Consider the following 14,446-nt stretch of genomic DNA (forward strand, 5'->3'; position numbering starts at 1 on the left):
TTTGTGAGTGTGTGGGTGTTGTTTGGGTCAGTGGATATGGTGTGTGTGTGTGAGTGGGTGTGGGGGTGATGTGTGGGTCAGTGGATATGGCGTGTGTGAGTGTGTGGGTCAGTGGATATGGCGTCTGTGAGTGTGTGGGTGATGTGTGGGTCAGTGGATATGGTGTGTGTGTGTGTGTGGGTGATGTGTGGGTCAGTGGATATGGTGTGTGAGTGTGGGGGTGATGTTTGGGTCAGTGGATATGGTGTGTGAGTGTGTGTGTGTGTGTGGGTGTTGTGTGGGTCAGTGGATATGGTGTATGAGTGTGAAGGTGATGTTTGGGTCAGTGGATATGGTGTGTGAGTGTGTGTGTGTGTGTGTGGGTGATGTGTGGGTCAGTGGATATGGTGTGTGTGAGTGTGTGGGTGATGTGTTTGTCAGTGGATATGGTGTGTGTGAGTGTGTGGGTGTGTGGGTGATGTGTGGGTCAGTGGATATGCTCTGTGTGAGTTTGTGGGTGTTGTGTGGGTCAGTGGATATGGTGTATGAGTGTGAAGGTGATGTGTGGGTCAGTGGATATGATGTGTGAGTGAGTGGGTGATGTGTGGGTCAGTGGATATGGCGTGTGTGAGTGTGTGGGTGTTGTATGGGTCAGTGGATATGGTGTGTGTGAGTTTGTGGGTGATGTGCGGGTCAGTGGATATGGTGTGTGTGAGTGTGTGGGTGTTGTATGGGTCAGTGGATATGGTGTGTGTGTGTGTGTGTGTGTGGGTGATGTGTGGGTCAGTGGATATGGTGTGTGTGAGTGTGTGGGTCAGTGGATATGGTGTGTGTGAGTGTGTGGGTGATGTGTTTGTCAGTGGATATGGTGTGTGTGAGTGTGTGGGTGTTGTGTGGGTCAGTGGATATGGTGTTTGTGAGTGTGTGGGTGTTGTGTGGGTCAGTGGATATGGTGTGTGTGTGTGAGTGGGTGTGGGGGTGATGTGTGGGTCAGTGGATATGGCGTCTGTGAGTGTGTGGGTGATGTGTGGGTCAGTAGATATGGTGTTTGTGAGTGTGTGGGTGATGTGTTTGTCAGTGGATATGGTGTGTGTGTGTGTGTGTGTGTGTGATGTGTGGGTCAGTGGATATGGTGTGTGAGAGTGTGGGGGTGATGTTTGGGTCAGTGGATATGGTGTGTGAGAGTGTGGGGGTGATGTTTGGGTCAGTGGATATGGTGTGTGAGTGTGTGTGGGTGATGTGTTTGTCAGTGGATATGGTGTTTGTGAGTGTGTGGATGATGTGTGGGTCAGGGGATATGGTGCGTGTGAGTGTGTGTGTGGGGGTGATGTGTGGGTCAGTGGATATGGTGCGTGTGAGTGTGTGGGTGATGTGTTGGTCAATGGATATGGTGTGTGTGTGTGTGTGTGGGGGGGGTGATGTGTGGGTCAGTGGATATGGCGTCTGTGAGTGTGTGGGTGATGTGTGGGTCAGTAGATATGGTGTTTGTGAGTGTGTGGGTGATGTGTTTGTCAGTGGATATGGTGTGTGTGTGTGTGTGTGTGTGGGTGATGTGTGGGTCAGTGGATATGGTGTATGAGTGTGAAGGTGATGTGTGGGTCAGTGGATATGATGTGTGTGTGTGTGTGGGTGATGTGTGGGTCAGTGGATATGGTGTGTGTGAGTGTGTGGGTGATGTGTTTGTCAGTGGATATGGTGTGTGTGAGTGTGTGGGTGTGTGGGTGATGTGTGGGTCAGTGGATATGCTCTGTGTGAGTTTGTGGGTGATGTGTGGGTCAGTGGATATGGCGTGTGAGTGCGTGGGTGATGTGTGGGTCAGTGGATATGGTGTTTGTGAGTGTGTGGATGATGTGTGGGTCAGGGGATATGGTGCGTGTGAGTGTGTGGGTGATGTGTTGGTCAATGGATATGGTGTGTGTGTGTGTGTGTGGGGGTGATGTGTGGGTCAGTGGATATGGCGTCTGTGAGTGTGTGGGTGATGTGTGGGTCAGTGGATATGTCATGTGAGTGAGAGGATGATGTGTGGGTCAGTGGATATGGTGTGTGTGAGTGTGGGTGATGTGTTGGTCAGTGGATATGATGTTTGTGAGTGTGTGGGTGATGTGCGGGTCAGTGGATATGGTGTGTGTGAGTGTGTGGGTGATGTGTGGGTCAGTGGATATGGTGTGTGTGAGTGTGTGGGTGATGTGTGGGTCAGTGGATATGGTGTGTGTGACTGTGTGGGTGATGTGTGGGTCAGTGGATATGGTGTTTGTGAGTGTGTGGGTGATATGTGGCTCAGTGGATATGGTGTGTGTGAGTGTGTGGGTGTTGTGTGGGTCAGTGGATATGGTGTGTGTGAGTGTGTGGGTGATGTGTGGGTCAGTGGATATGGTGTTTGTGAGTGTGTGGGTGATGTGTTGGTCAGTGGATATGATGTGTGTGTGTGGGTGATGTGTGGGTCAGTGGATATGGTGTGTGTGTGTGTGTGTGTGTGTGTGGGTGTTGTGTGGGTCAGTGGATATGGTGTATGAGTGTGTGGGTGATGTGTGGGTCAGTGGATATGGCGTGTGTGAGTGTGTGGATGATGTGTGGGTCAGTGGATATGGTGTGTGTGAGTGTGTGGGTGATGTGTGGGTCAGTGGATATGGTGTGTGTGAGTGTGTGGGTGATGTGTGGGTCAGTGGATATGGAGTGTGTGAGTGTGTGGGTGTTGTATGGGTCAGTGGATATGGCGTGTGAGAGTGTGTGGGTGTTGTATGGGTCAGTGGATATGGAGTGTGAGAGTGTGTGGGTGTTGTATGGGTCAGTGGATATGGTGTGTGTGAGTGTGTGGGTGATGTGTGGGTCAGTGGATATGGTGTGTGTGAGTGTGTGGGTGTTGTGTGTGTCAGTGGATATGGTGTGTGTGAGTGTGTGGGTGATGTGTGGGTCAGTGGATATGGTGTGTGTGAGTGTGTGGGTGATGTGTTGGTCAGTGGATATGATGTGTGTGAGTGTGTGGGTGATGTGTGGGTCAGTGGATATGTCGTGTGAGAGTGCTGTTTAGTAATGCTGCGAGTATTGAAGACCAGCCAGTAGTGTGGGCCCGGACTGAAGTCTGGATCCCATTTAAACCATATGTTGCTGGTGCGGAGGCCTGCTGCGTCACAGGATTTGAGACAAAGTGAAAACACAGCTCTGTGCAGTCCTCACCACCAGTTCCTTCAGAATATGATCTCCTGTTCCACGCTTTGAGAGTGAAGGAAGGCGCCGCAGCCAGAATTGTCCCCCACTTCTTCCCTAAAGTTCGCACAGGAGAAAACCGATGCTCTTGCCAGCGAAGAAATATCTGCTTTCTCGCTTTGTTTTCAGTGTTTGAGCTGAACCTGAGGATAAATGCTGAAATGGACAATGTTGTGTGGGTCCTTTGCATGGCACCTGGCTACATAGGCTGCCCTGGATAGTTTATCATTCAACCTGAAGCTTTCCTCGTCCATGGATCCGTGACACAACGTGGACCTGGAATATGTAACAAATCTGCTCCGGATCACAATGCCTTGCTTACAAATTGTGAGACATTCTCAGTAATTAGACTCGGAGGGCAAAGAACTCGGATGCTTGAGAAGCGATGTAATGCTGAGCTGCTTGCGTTCACCGCTGTAAGGTCTCCGAGGGTGACCAGGCAGCGATTCTGGCAGTGACGATTAACTCTTTCGATCAAAGGAGTCAGAATGAAGCTGCCGTCTGCTGTTTGTCTACATGTCATCATTGTTTCACTTCTCCATCTTTTGCAGGGTGTTTATGAAGAACATGATGCCAAGCTGGTAGGTGAACTTCGATCGCTCCCTCAATTCCTGGTCAGATATTTGCCAAAGACCCGAATGTAAAGTGTCTCCTAGTTTGTGCACCGCATGGAAAGCATTCCTGTCTGAATATACAAGGAAGGGCATCAGATTTATATTGCTGCCGTCTGGGACCTCCGTTTATTTTGCATGTCCCATACACGAGAATTTTTTTTTTGGCCTCTCAGTCTCTCAAGCCCGGCCCACTGCTGTTACCCAGTGCCAATATGAGATGGAATATCCTTCTTTTAATTGTTTTATACTTTTACAGGATGTGTTGGTCACTAACAAAGTCAGTATTTGTTGCTCTCCCCATAGCTGCCCCTGAATTGGAGTGCCTGAGGTAACCTCAGGGCAGTTAAGAGTCAGCGATCTTGCTGTGGGTCTGGAGTCACATGTAGGCCAGACCTGGTAAAGACAGTGGATTTCCTTCCCTCAAGGACATTAGATGGATCGATAATAGTTTCATGGTCACCTTTAGTGAATTGAGCTTCCAAATGGCAACTGAATGAATTGAATTTAAATTCTGCTAGCTGTCAAGTTGGGACTTGATTCGACCTCCCTTCAGATCATGGCAGTGAAGAAGGCGTTTGGTACGCTTTCCTTTATTGGTCAGAGTATTGAGTACAGGAGTTGGGAGGTCATGTTGCGACTGTACAGGACATTGGTTAGGCCACTGTTGGAATACTGCATGCAATTCTGGTCTCCTTCCTATCGGAATAATGTTGTGAAACTTGAAAGGGTTCAGAAAAGATTTACAAGGATGTTGCCAGAGTTGGAGGATTTGAACTATAGGGAGAGGCTGAACAGGCTGGGGTTGTTTTCCCTGGAGCTTCGGAGGAGGCTGAGGGGTGATCTTATAGAGGTTTACAAAATTATGAGGGGCATCGATAGGATAAATAGACAAAGTCTTTTCCCTGGGGTGGGTGAGACCAAAACTAGAGGGCATAGGTTTAGGGTGAGGGGGAAAGATTTGAAAGGGACGTAAGGGGCAACGTTTTCATGCAGAGGGTGGTATGTGTATGGAATGAGCTGCCAGAGGATGTGGTGGAGGCTGGTATAATTACACCATTTAAAATACATTTGGATGGGTATATGGGCCAAGTGCGAGCAGTTGGGACTAGATTAGGTTGGGATATCTGGTCAGCAAGGATGAGTCGGACCAAAGGGTCCATTTCCGTGCTGTACATCTCTATGACTCTCTGACATGAGAGCAGATGTTGGCCATTCAGCCCATCCAGTCTGTCCTGCCAGTCAATGAGATCATGGCTGACCTGATATTCCTCAACTTCCACTTGCCTGCCTTTTCCCCACATAACACTTGACCCCTTCCTGATTAAAAAAAGTCTGTCTCCTCAGCCTTGATTACACTTTTAATGACTTATCCTCAAGGGCCCTTTGTGGAAAAGAATTGCACAGGTTCAGAAACCTATTGAGAGAAAAAGGTCCTCCTCACCTCTGTCTTGGATCGACGTTTCCTTATTCGGAGATTGTGCCCTCTAGTCTTAGACTCTCTCACAAGGGGAAACAACTTTCCATATCTACCTAAACTCCCTAAGAAACTCAGTAAGGTTGCCTGACAATCTTCTAAACTCCAATCAGTCCAGGCTCGGCCTGTTCAATCTCACCTCAACAAACAGTTTCTCCATATCCAGGATCAACTGTGTGATTCTTTCCTGGACTGCCTCCAATGTCAACATATCTTCCCTTCAATCAGGTGAACAAAACCGTACCTGGTGTTCCAGCTTTGGTCTAACTAGTGCTTTTCTAACAGGCATGATTCCTCCTTTGTGAAGCTAATGCTGACTTGGCTTCATCTTATTTATGGCTGAAAATGTGTTGCTGGAAAAGCGCAGCAGGTCAGGCAGCATCCAAGGAAGAGGAAATTCGACGTTTCGGGCATATGCCCTTCATCAGGAATCATTCTGATCTCCAGCATCTGCAGACCTCACTTTTTACTCATCGTATTTATTCCCAAACACTCTGCCCTCACATCGTTTGTCATAGATTCTAACGTTTTCCCAACGGCAGATGTTACACGACCTGGCCTTTTGTTATCTTTTTGTTTGAAATCACCCTCCCTTTTTAGAATCGATTCGATTCGATTCCCTACAGTGTGGAAACAGGCCCTTCGGCCTAGTAAGTCCACACCGACCCTCTGAAGAGTAACCCACTCCCCTACCCAATATTCACCCCGACACTATGAGTAATTTAGCATGGCCAATTCACCTGATCTGCCCATCTTTGGATCGTGGGAGGAGACCAGAGCAAACCCACGCAGACACGGGGAGAATGTGCAAACTCCACACAGACAGTCACCCGAGGCTGGAATCAAACCCGGGTCCCTGGCGCTGTGAGGCAGCAGTGCTAACCACTAAGCAACCGTGCCGCCCAAAATAGAGGCAGTCTTCCAATCTTCTGCGACTTTCCCCAAATCTGAAGATCCCTGAAAGACTTTAGGGGTGGCACGGTGGCTCAGTGGTTAGCACTGCTGCCTCACAGCACCAGAGTCCCAGGTTCGATTCCAGCCTTGGGCGACTGTCTGTGTGCAATTTGCACATTCTGCCCGTGGGTTTCCTCCCACGATCCAAAGATGTGCAGGGTGGGTGAATTGGCCATGCCAGACTGCCCATAGTGTTAGGTGCATTAGTCAGAGGGAAATGGGTCTGGGTGGGTTACTTGTCGGTGTGGACTGGTTGGGCCGAAGGGCCTGTTTCCACACTGTAGGGAATCTAATCCAAAAAAAAACTACCAAATGCATCCACTTTCTCTGTTCCTACCTCCTAGAACTCAGGTCCAGGGGGCCTGATCGTTTACCCATTAGCTTCCCTAGTAATGTTTCTCCAGTGGTTATTGTATTGATGTCTTCTCATCTTTTCAGCCCTCAATTATTTAGTAATTTTGGAGCGCTTCCATCGTGAAGACTGATGCAAAGTATTTATTCAACTTCTCTGCCATTTCCTGGGTCCCCATTATTATTTCCCAAACCTCCTTTGCTCAGGTAAAAACAATAACTGCAGATGCTGGAAACCAGAGTCTAGATTAGAGTGGTGCTGGAAAAGCACAGCAGGTCAGGCAGCATCCGAGGAGCAGGAAAATCGACGTTTCGGGCAAAAGCCCTTCATCAGGAATACAGGCAGAGAGCCTGAAGGGTGGAGAGATAAGCTGGAGGAGGGTGGGGGTGGGGAGAAAGTAGCATAGAGTACAATAGGTGATGGGGGAGGGGATGAAGGTGATAGGTCAGGGAGGAGAGGGTGGAGTGGATAGGTGGAAAAGAGGATAGGCAGGTAGGACAAGTCATGGGGATGAGTTGGTCATGGAGGCAGGCACTAAATGTGGCTGTGGTAGTGAGTCTGTTTCAGAACATGGTTGAAGAGCTTCAGGGCAGAGGAAATGACTTGGGAGTTGTAGTGGGAGTGGGACTGGGCCGATATTCACCTTGGCCTCTCCTTTCCCTTTTTGTATATTTAAAGAAGCTCTTGCAGTCTAATTTGGTTGACTTTCTAGTTTAGCCTTAAAGATCATTTTAACCCTTTTTAATTTTTTTTTTGGTTGTTACTTGGTTAGTTTTAAAAACAGTTCTGGTCTCCTATCCTAATAGACCTCAGATTTGCTGGTCAGGAAGAGAACAACTGTATCACCGGCCCCCTCTGGTGGTGTCAATCTCTCACTTCAGAAGATTGAGCTAAAAAACTTCTCTTCAGACAACCCGGGTTCAGTTCCCGCCTCAGGCGACTGATTGTGTGGAGTTTGCACGTTCTCCCCGTGTCTGCGTGGGTTTCCTCTGGGTGCTCCGGTTTCCTCCCACAGTTCAAAGATGTGCAGGTCAGGTGAATTGGCTATGCTAAATTGCCCGTAGTGTTAGTTAAGGGGCAAATGTAGGGGTCTGGGTGGGTTGCGCTTCGGCGGGTCGGTGTGGACTTGTTGGGCCGAAGGGCCTGTTTCCACACTGTAAGTCTAATCTAATCTAATCTAGTAATCTAATCTAATTATAACAATACAACACAACCGAGGATCGCGTGTAAGAGGTACAAATTAGAAAGTCCTTTTAGAGTCATAGGGTCATACAGCACAGAAACAGACCCCTCTGTCCAAATGACCAGACATCCCAATCTGGCCTTGATCCATTTGCCAGCACTTGGTCCATATCCCTCCAAACCCTTCCTATTCATATACCCATCCAGATGCCTGTCAAATGTTGCAATTGTACCAGCCTCCGTCATTTCCTCTGGCAGCTCATTCCATACACGTACCACCCTCTGTGTGAAAAAGTTGCCCCTTAGGTCTCTTTTAAATCTTTCCCCTCTCCCTTACGGGCTGCACGGTGGCACAGTGGTTAGCACAGTTGCTTCGCAGCACCAGAGACCCAGGTTCAATTCCCACCTCTGTGTGGAGTTTGCACGTTCTCCCCGTGTCTGCGTGGGTTTTCTCCATGTGCTCTGGTTTCCTCCCACAGCCCAAAGATGTGTAGATCAAGTGAGTTGGCCATGCTAAATTGCCTGTAGTGTTAGGTGTAGGGGACTGGGTATGAGTGGGTTGTGCTTCAGTGGGTCGGAGTGGACTTGTTGGGCCGAAGGGCCTATTTCCACTCTGTAAGTAATGTAATCTTAATCTATGCCCTCTAGTTTTGGACTCCCCCACCCTAGGAAAAAGACCTTTACTATTCATCTTATCCATGTCCCTCATGATTTTCTGATGCAGAGTTGGCTGGATTGAGGAAAAAGATTGCTGTTGGTCTTTAGATTAGATTCCCCTACAGTGTGAGAAACTGGCCCTTCGGCCCAACAAGTCCACACCGACCCTCCGAAGAGTAACCCACCCAGACCTCTTTCCCTCTGACTAATGCACCTAACAATGTGGGCAATTTAGCATGGCCAATTCACCCTAACCTGCACATCTTTGGATTGTGGGGTGTTGGGATCCATTATTAAGGTTAGGTAGTGTAAGAAACTTTATTGTTAGGTAGTGCTCACATAGGGTAGTATTAGCAAGTCTGGAACTTGTTAGCTTCACTAGACAACAGTAAGCCATTATGTTACACTAAGAACAGACTGAAAAGCTGATGGCATAGCCTGAAGAGGCCCCAGGGAGGGTGAGAGATAACAGGACATTGGAGCCGTGTCTAAATGCACGTAGCTCAAACTGAGGTAATAGAATGTTATCAGGTGAGAACCAATGACATACCAAAATTCTGCATTTTACCAAATAAGGATGTAACTCTGGAATGTGAGAGAACAAAAGGATAGACAAATTAAAAATATAGTCAGAACACGCCTTCTCCAGTGAGCTAGACACCTCACTGTACTGTGTACGATTCTCTCTCATTAAACCTGTTTATACTTTTAATCAGACCCGGTATCTCTCTCCTCCAAACGAACACGGGGACAGAAGTCCTGTCCCAACAGAGAGGAAACCAGGACATCCAGAGGAAACCCGTTGCTGCCAACCAGCAGGTGGCAGTTTTGTCTCTTAAATAAGGAAGCTGAAGAAACCAAGGCCCGCTACCTAGCAATGTGGGAACAGCAGGAGGCCATTCGGCCCCTCGAGCTTGTCCTGCCATTCAATGAGATCATGGCTGATCTGTGGCCTAACTCCATACACCTGCCTTTGGTACACCTTCCTCAATAACATCGCTTAACAAACTTTTATCCATTGCAGCTTCAAACTTAACAACTGACCCAGCATCCACTGCCATTTGTGGAAGAGCGTTCCAGACATCTGCCAGGCTTTGTGTGTCAAAGTGCTTCCTAACATCTCTCCTGAATAGTCGGGCCCTAATTCTCCCTAATTCCAGGGAGTCCTGGAAACTCCTACAATGCGCTCAGATTCCAGACTTGAGCACTAAATCCAGGCTGCTTGGTTACTGCAGTACCAAGGGAGTGCCAGTCTGACGGAGGTGCCATCTTTCAGAAGGGATGTCAAACCACTTGGGTGGGCACAGCACAGTTTGGAGAATGGCAGGAGAGTTCTCTTGCTGCCCTGACACTTATCCCTGAACCAATACCACTTGGTCATTGTGGTTTGTACATGCTTCCCTGTTTGCAAAGTTGGCTACTCCATTTCTGTACTTTACAACAGCGGCCTGTATTTCAAACGTAGTTCACTGGCTCTGACGTGTTTTAGAGGTGGCGAAAGGTGATACAGAAATGCCAGCTCTGTCATTTGTTGATTCCCAGTGTGTGTGGTCCTCTGCCAATTCCTTCTCCTTTGTCAGACCTGTCCTTTGACACTATCTGATCTAACATCAAACGCACGGCCGTGAGTGGGCAGACATGAATTCCCGGAGCGTCCCTACTCCAGTCTGCAGCTGCTCTTATTCCCACATCCTGGAAGCTGCATCCTTACCTCCTCCTGTGAGCTCAACTTAACGCTGCCCTCAACCAAGTCACATCCCAGCATCTCCTGCACTGAGGTGACTTGCACTATTTTGGACGTGCCTCGGCTCATCTGTTACTGGAACACTTGCCCATTGCCTCTGCTACCTCTAGACATGACTCTTCCATGGAAGCCCTCTTTACCAGACCTCGCTGGCCTGTTGTCTGACCTGTCGCGAGTCCGCTACGCCTGCCAATCCACTGTACCTTGGCTCCTGCCTGCGAATCATCTCAAGTTTAAAATTCCCGTCCTTGTTTCCAAACCCCCCCCTGTCTATGACCCTGCCTCCTCCCGATCTCTGAAATCCCCCTCCAAACCCACAGCCCTCTGAGATATTGCCACTTATCCAACACTTGATTATCCCCAATTTTAATCAGCATTGAGTATCGGAGTTGGGAGAGCGTGTTACATCTGGACAACCCCTTTGTTTGAACCACTGTTAGAATACTGCATAGAGTTCTTGCCTCCCTCTTACAGGAAGGATGTTCTTAAACTAGAAAAGATACAGAAAAGATTTATGAGGATGTTACCAGGACTGGAGGGTTAGAGCCACAGGAGGAGGCTAAATTGGCTGGGACATTTTTCAGCATCACAGGCTGAGGGGTGACCTTACAGTGGGTTGTATAACCATGAGGGGCGTGGATAGCAAAGATCTCTTCCCCAAAGTAGGGGTGTCCAAAATCTAGAGGGCATAGGTTTAAGATGAGAGGGAAAAGATTTAAAAGGGTCCGAAGGGGTGAAGAAATGATTCATTGTCACATGTATCTTGGGACAAGTGCTCTGTTGCCACAATCCAGTGCCATTTTGTGGTACAAAAGAATACAAAGAAAGTAGCTCAATAGAGTTTAAATAGGATGGTGAGTGAGAATGAGCTGCCAGAGGAAGTGGTAGAGGCTGGTACAATTACAGCATTTAAAATACATTTGGATAGGTGCATGGATAGACAAGGTTTAGAGGAATATAGGTCAACCACAGACAAATGGGACTGGTTCAGTTTAGGAAAACTAGTCAGCACGGACTAGTTGGGCCGAAGGGCCTGTCTCCATGCTGTATGACTCTGTGAGTATTAGCTGCTGAGGCTCTAAGCTCTGGTATTCCCTGACTGAACCTCGCTTCCTCTCTGTCTCATTTTCATCCTGTAAGACAATTCCATCTCTTTGAGGTTGTTTCTGGTCATCTCAGCTGACATTGCCTCCTGCGACACACTGTGCAAACTTTATTGTCTCTATTAGTTATTCACAGAATGTGGGTGTCACTGGCTGGGCCCAGCGTTAATTATCCGTCTCTAGTTGCCCTGGAGAAGGTGGTGGTGAGCTGCTTTCTTGAATCGCTGTGGATCTTGGTGGAGATGTAGAGACATCCTGTTAGAGAAGTGTTTGTGGGATTTTGACCCAGCGACACGGAAGGAACAGCAATACATTTCCAAGTCTGGGTGGTGAGTGACTTGAAGGGGATCTTGAAGATGGCGGTGTTGCCATGTATCTGCAGACCCAAGTCCTTCTAGTTGGATGTGTTTGGAAGGTGATGTTGAAGGAGTCTCCCAAAATCACATCATTGCTCTCGGGATCTTTGTCCGTATGTCGAAGGCCAGGCACAAACCATGGCGTGTTGGTCCCATGACTCTGCTTTATCTATTCTGCAACATCTAATACATTCTAAGGAAACAGTAGAACGGATTTGTCCCAGCCCGTGAGAGTTTGCATCTTTATTTGGGATTGTGATCGCTTTCGAGAGGCTGATTGAGATGCTCTCAATGATGGGACTACAAATGCTGGAGGTGTAACTCCACATACCACGGTCCTTCGTGAGAATCTTTCAGAGATAACAGAGTGAAGATTTCTCCGGGTCTTTGGAGAGTTGGGGATTTCGCCTCCTCTGTCAACTCACTGCAATGCCTGGATATTTCATCCGGGGATCTGACTTGACTTTCATTTTCCTCTTGTGCATTTGACTCAAGTCCTTGAACTCCCCAGAAAAATGCACTCGCTTTAAAGACAGACTGGACGTCAGTAACTGACAAGGAATGCCTCAGCTGCTGCGCTTTTCCAGCAACACACTCCCAACTCTGACCTCCAGCTTTGACAGACCCCACTGTCTCCAAGGACTAAACTGAGCCCACCTGGATAAAATGAAAAAGTGAATCTGCTTCCGAAGCACGGACTCGGCTTCCAGATCACACACGTGTGTGCCTGAGTAAATAATACAACACAAAATGCTGTGTTATAAAGCTCTTGGGGTTAAATTAATGCAGTTATTGTGAATCCAGCATGATCAGGAATGGGTGTGTGGTCTGCAAACTCTAATCAATGAGTGCCCTCTGTTGTCTGAGGGAAGAATTACAACAACGGATTTCCTTAATTCCAAAGTGTGTGACTGTTCCAGCTCAGAGTGGTGAGGGACGCTCATACCAGCCTTCCTAAATGGTAAACACTCCTGGGGAAACAAACAGCCAGCTACTGCCCACACGATTTAAAGTCAGCATAATCCTGGACACTGGCAGCGGCAGTCTCATTTTCCCTTCATCCCTACGATTTAGACTTTGTACAGCTCTTGTACTTCATGCCCCTATTAATAAAGCCGAGAGTACAGTATGTTTTATTAATGGTGGCTCAGTGGTTAACACTGCTGCCTCACAGTACCAGGGATCTGAGTTCAGTTCCACCCTCGGGTGGACTGTGTGGAGTTTACACATTGAATTGAATTGAATGTATTGTCCTGTGTATCGAGGTACAGTGAAAAGCTTTGTCTTGCGAGCAATACAGGCAGGTCACAGAGTTACGTTGCTTAGATAAGTAAATAATAGGTAAACAGAGGCAAAAACCAAAACACAGGTACAGGTGAATGTTAAGAGTTTGTGAGCCCATTTAGTATTCTAACAACGGTAGGGTAGAAACTGTTCTGAAACCGGTGTGTGTGTGTGTGTGTGTGTGTGTGTGTGTGTGTGTGTGTGTGTGTGTGTGTGTGTGTGTGTGTGTGTGTGTGTTCAGGTTTCTGTACCTTCTCCCCGATGAGAGAAGTTGTAGAAAAGCATTGCCAGGGTGGGATGGGCCTTTGAGAATGCTGGCGGCCTTCCCTTGACAGCGGGCCTAGTAGATGGATTCTCTCGATGGGAGGTTGGCCTTTGTGATTGTCCAGGCCAAGTTCACCACTCTCTGTAACTGTCTCCGATCTTGAATGGTAACAGTTGCCATACCAGTAGTTGAACAGCCCGACATTCTCCACGTGTCTGCGTGGGTTCCTCCGGGTGCTCCGGTTTCCTCCCACAGTCCAAAGATGTGCAGGTTAGGGTGGATTGGCCATGATACATTGCCCCATTGTGTCCAGGGATGTGCAAGCTATGTGGGTTAGCCATGGGAAATGCAGGGTGACAAGGATAGGATGGGATACTTGACGGGCTGACTGGCCTGTTTCCACACTGTCAGGATTCTATGGACTGCTGTCTGCAGCTGTCCTGCCATCTCCAAAGCTCTGTGCACATAAACACCCAGGTCTCTCTGCTCTTCATGTTCTCCCAACCAAAGTGCATCAGCTCACACTTCTCCCAGCTAAACCTCATCCATGCGCCACCAACCTGTCAGTATTCTTTTGGAGTTCCAGACTGTCCTCCTCACTGTTTGCAAGCTTCATGTCATCTGCAAACTTTGAAACTGTTTCCTGCGCACCAAGGTCCCGGTCATTAATATACAACAGGAAGAGCGGGGATCCAAACACCGAGCCTGGGGACACTGCATGGCAAACCTACCCCCAACCCCCAAAAATATCCATTGACCATGCCTCTGTGTTTGTTTTTTGCCTTTCAGAAGCAAAAGAGGGCAAGCTTAGAACAGCAGATCAGAGCTGCTTCCAATGTGAGGGAATTGCTGTCAATTATTAATTCCTCGGACTGGAAGCGATGGAAGTGCCACCAAAAATTAAAGTACCTGGCGGGATTTGACACGCGATCACGATCGACCAGGTTCGCTTCTCTGTACTACGACGCAGACACACTCAAATGTAAGATCCCTTCTTTCCCAAGCCGCGTTCTCTTCCTTTCTCTTTTACCCGCGGACCCGGGGAATCGAACTCACTCTCTGTTTTCCGTGCAGCCATCGATGAAGAATGGCAGAGGACTCAGTGCGTCCCCAGGGAATCCTGTGTTGACGTTGCTAAGGAACTTGGACGAAGCACCAATACATTCTTCAAGCCTCCGTGCGTGTCCGTGTATCGGTGTGGGGGCTGCTGCAATGAAGAGAGCCTGGTTTGCAAGAACATCAGCACATCCTACATCCACAAAGAGGTGGCTGCCATAT

At 48.2% G+C, this 14,446-nt stretch overlaps 1 protein-coding gene across 1 annotated transcript in view; it reads left to right on the forward strand.

Moving 5' to 3' along the window:
• The first annotated feature begins 3,107 nt into the window (after positions 1-3,107).
• The window catches only part of vegfd (vascular endothelial growth factor D), a 32,209-nt gene continuing 20,870 nt past the window's right edge, over positions 3,108-14,446 (forward strand). The window contains exons 1-3 of the mRNA XM_060832901.1: positions 3,108-3,764; positions 13,958-14,150; positions 14,243-14,433. Coding sequence (XP_060688884.1) covers positions 3,672-3,764; positions 13,958-14,150; positions 14,243-14,433 — 477 coding nt within the window. The 5' untranslated portion in view covers positions 3,108-3,671. The remainder of the gene's footprint in view (positions 3,765-13,957; positions 14,151-14,242; positions 14,434-14,446) is intronic.

Source organism: Hemiscyllium ocellatum, chromosome 12 (assembly GCF_020745735.1).
Source record: "Hemiscyllium ocellatum isolate sHemOce1 chromosome 12, sHemOce1.pat.X.cur, whole genome shotgun sequence".
Classification (NCBI taxonomy): Eukaryota; Metazoa; Chordata; class Chondrichthyes; order Orectolobiformes; family Hemiscylliidae; genus Hemiscyllium; species Hemiscyllium ocellatum.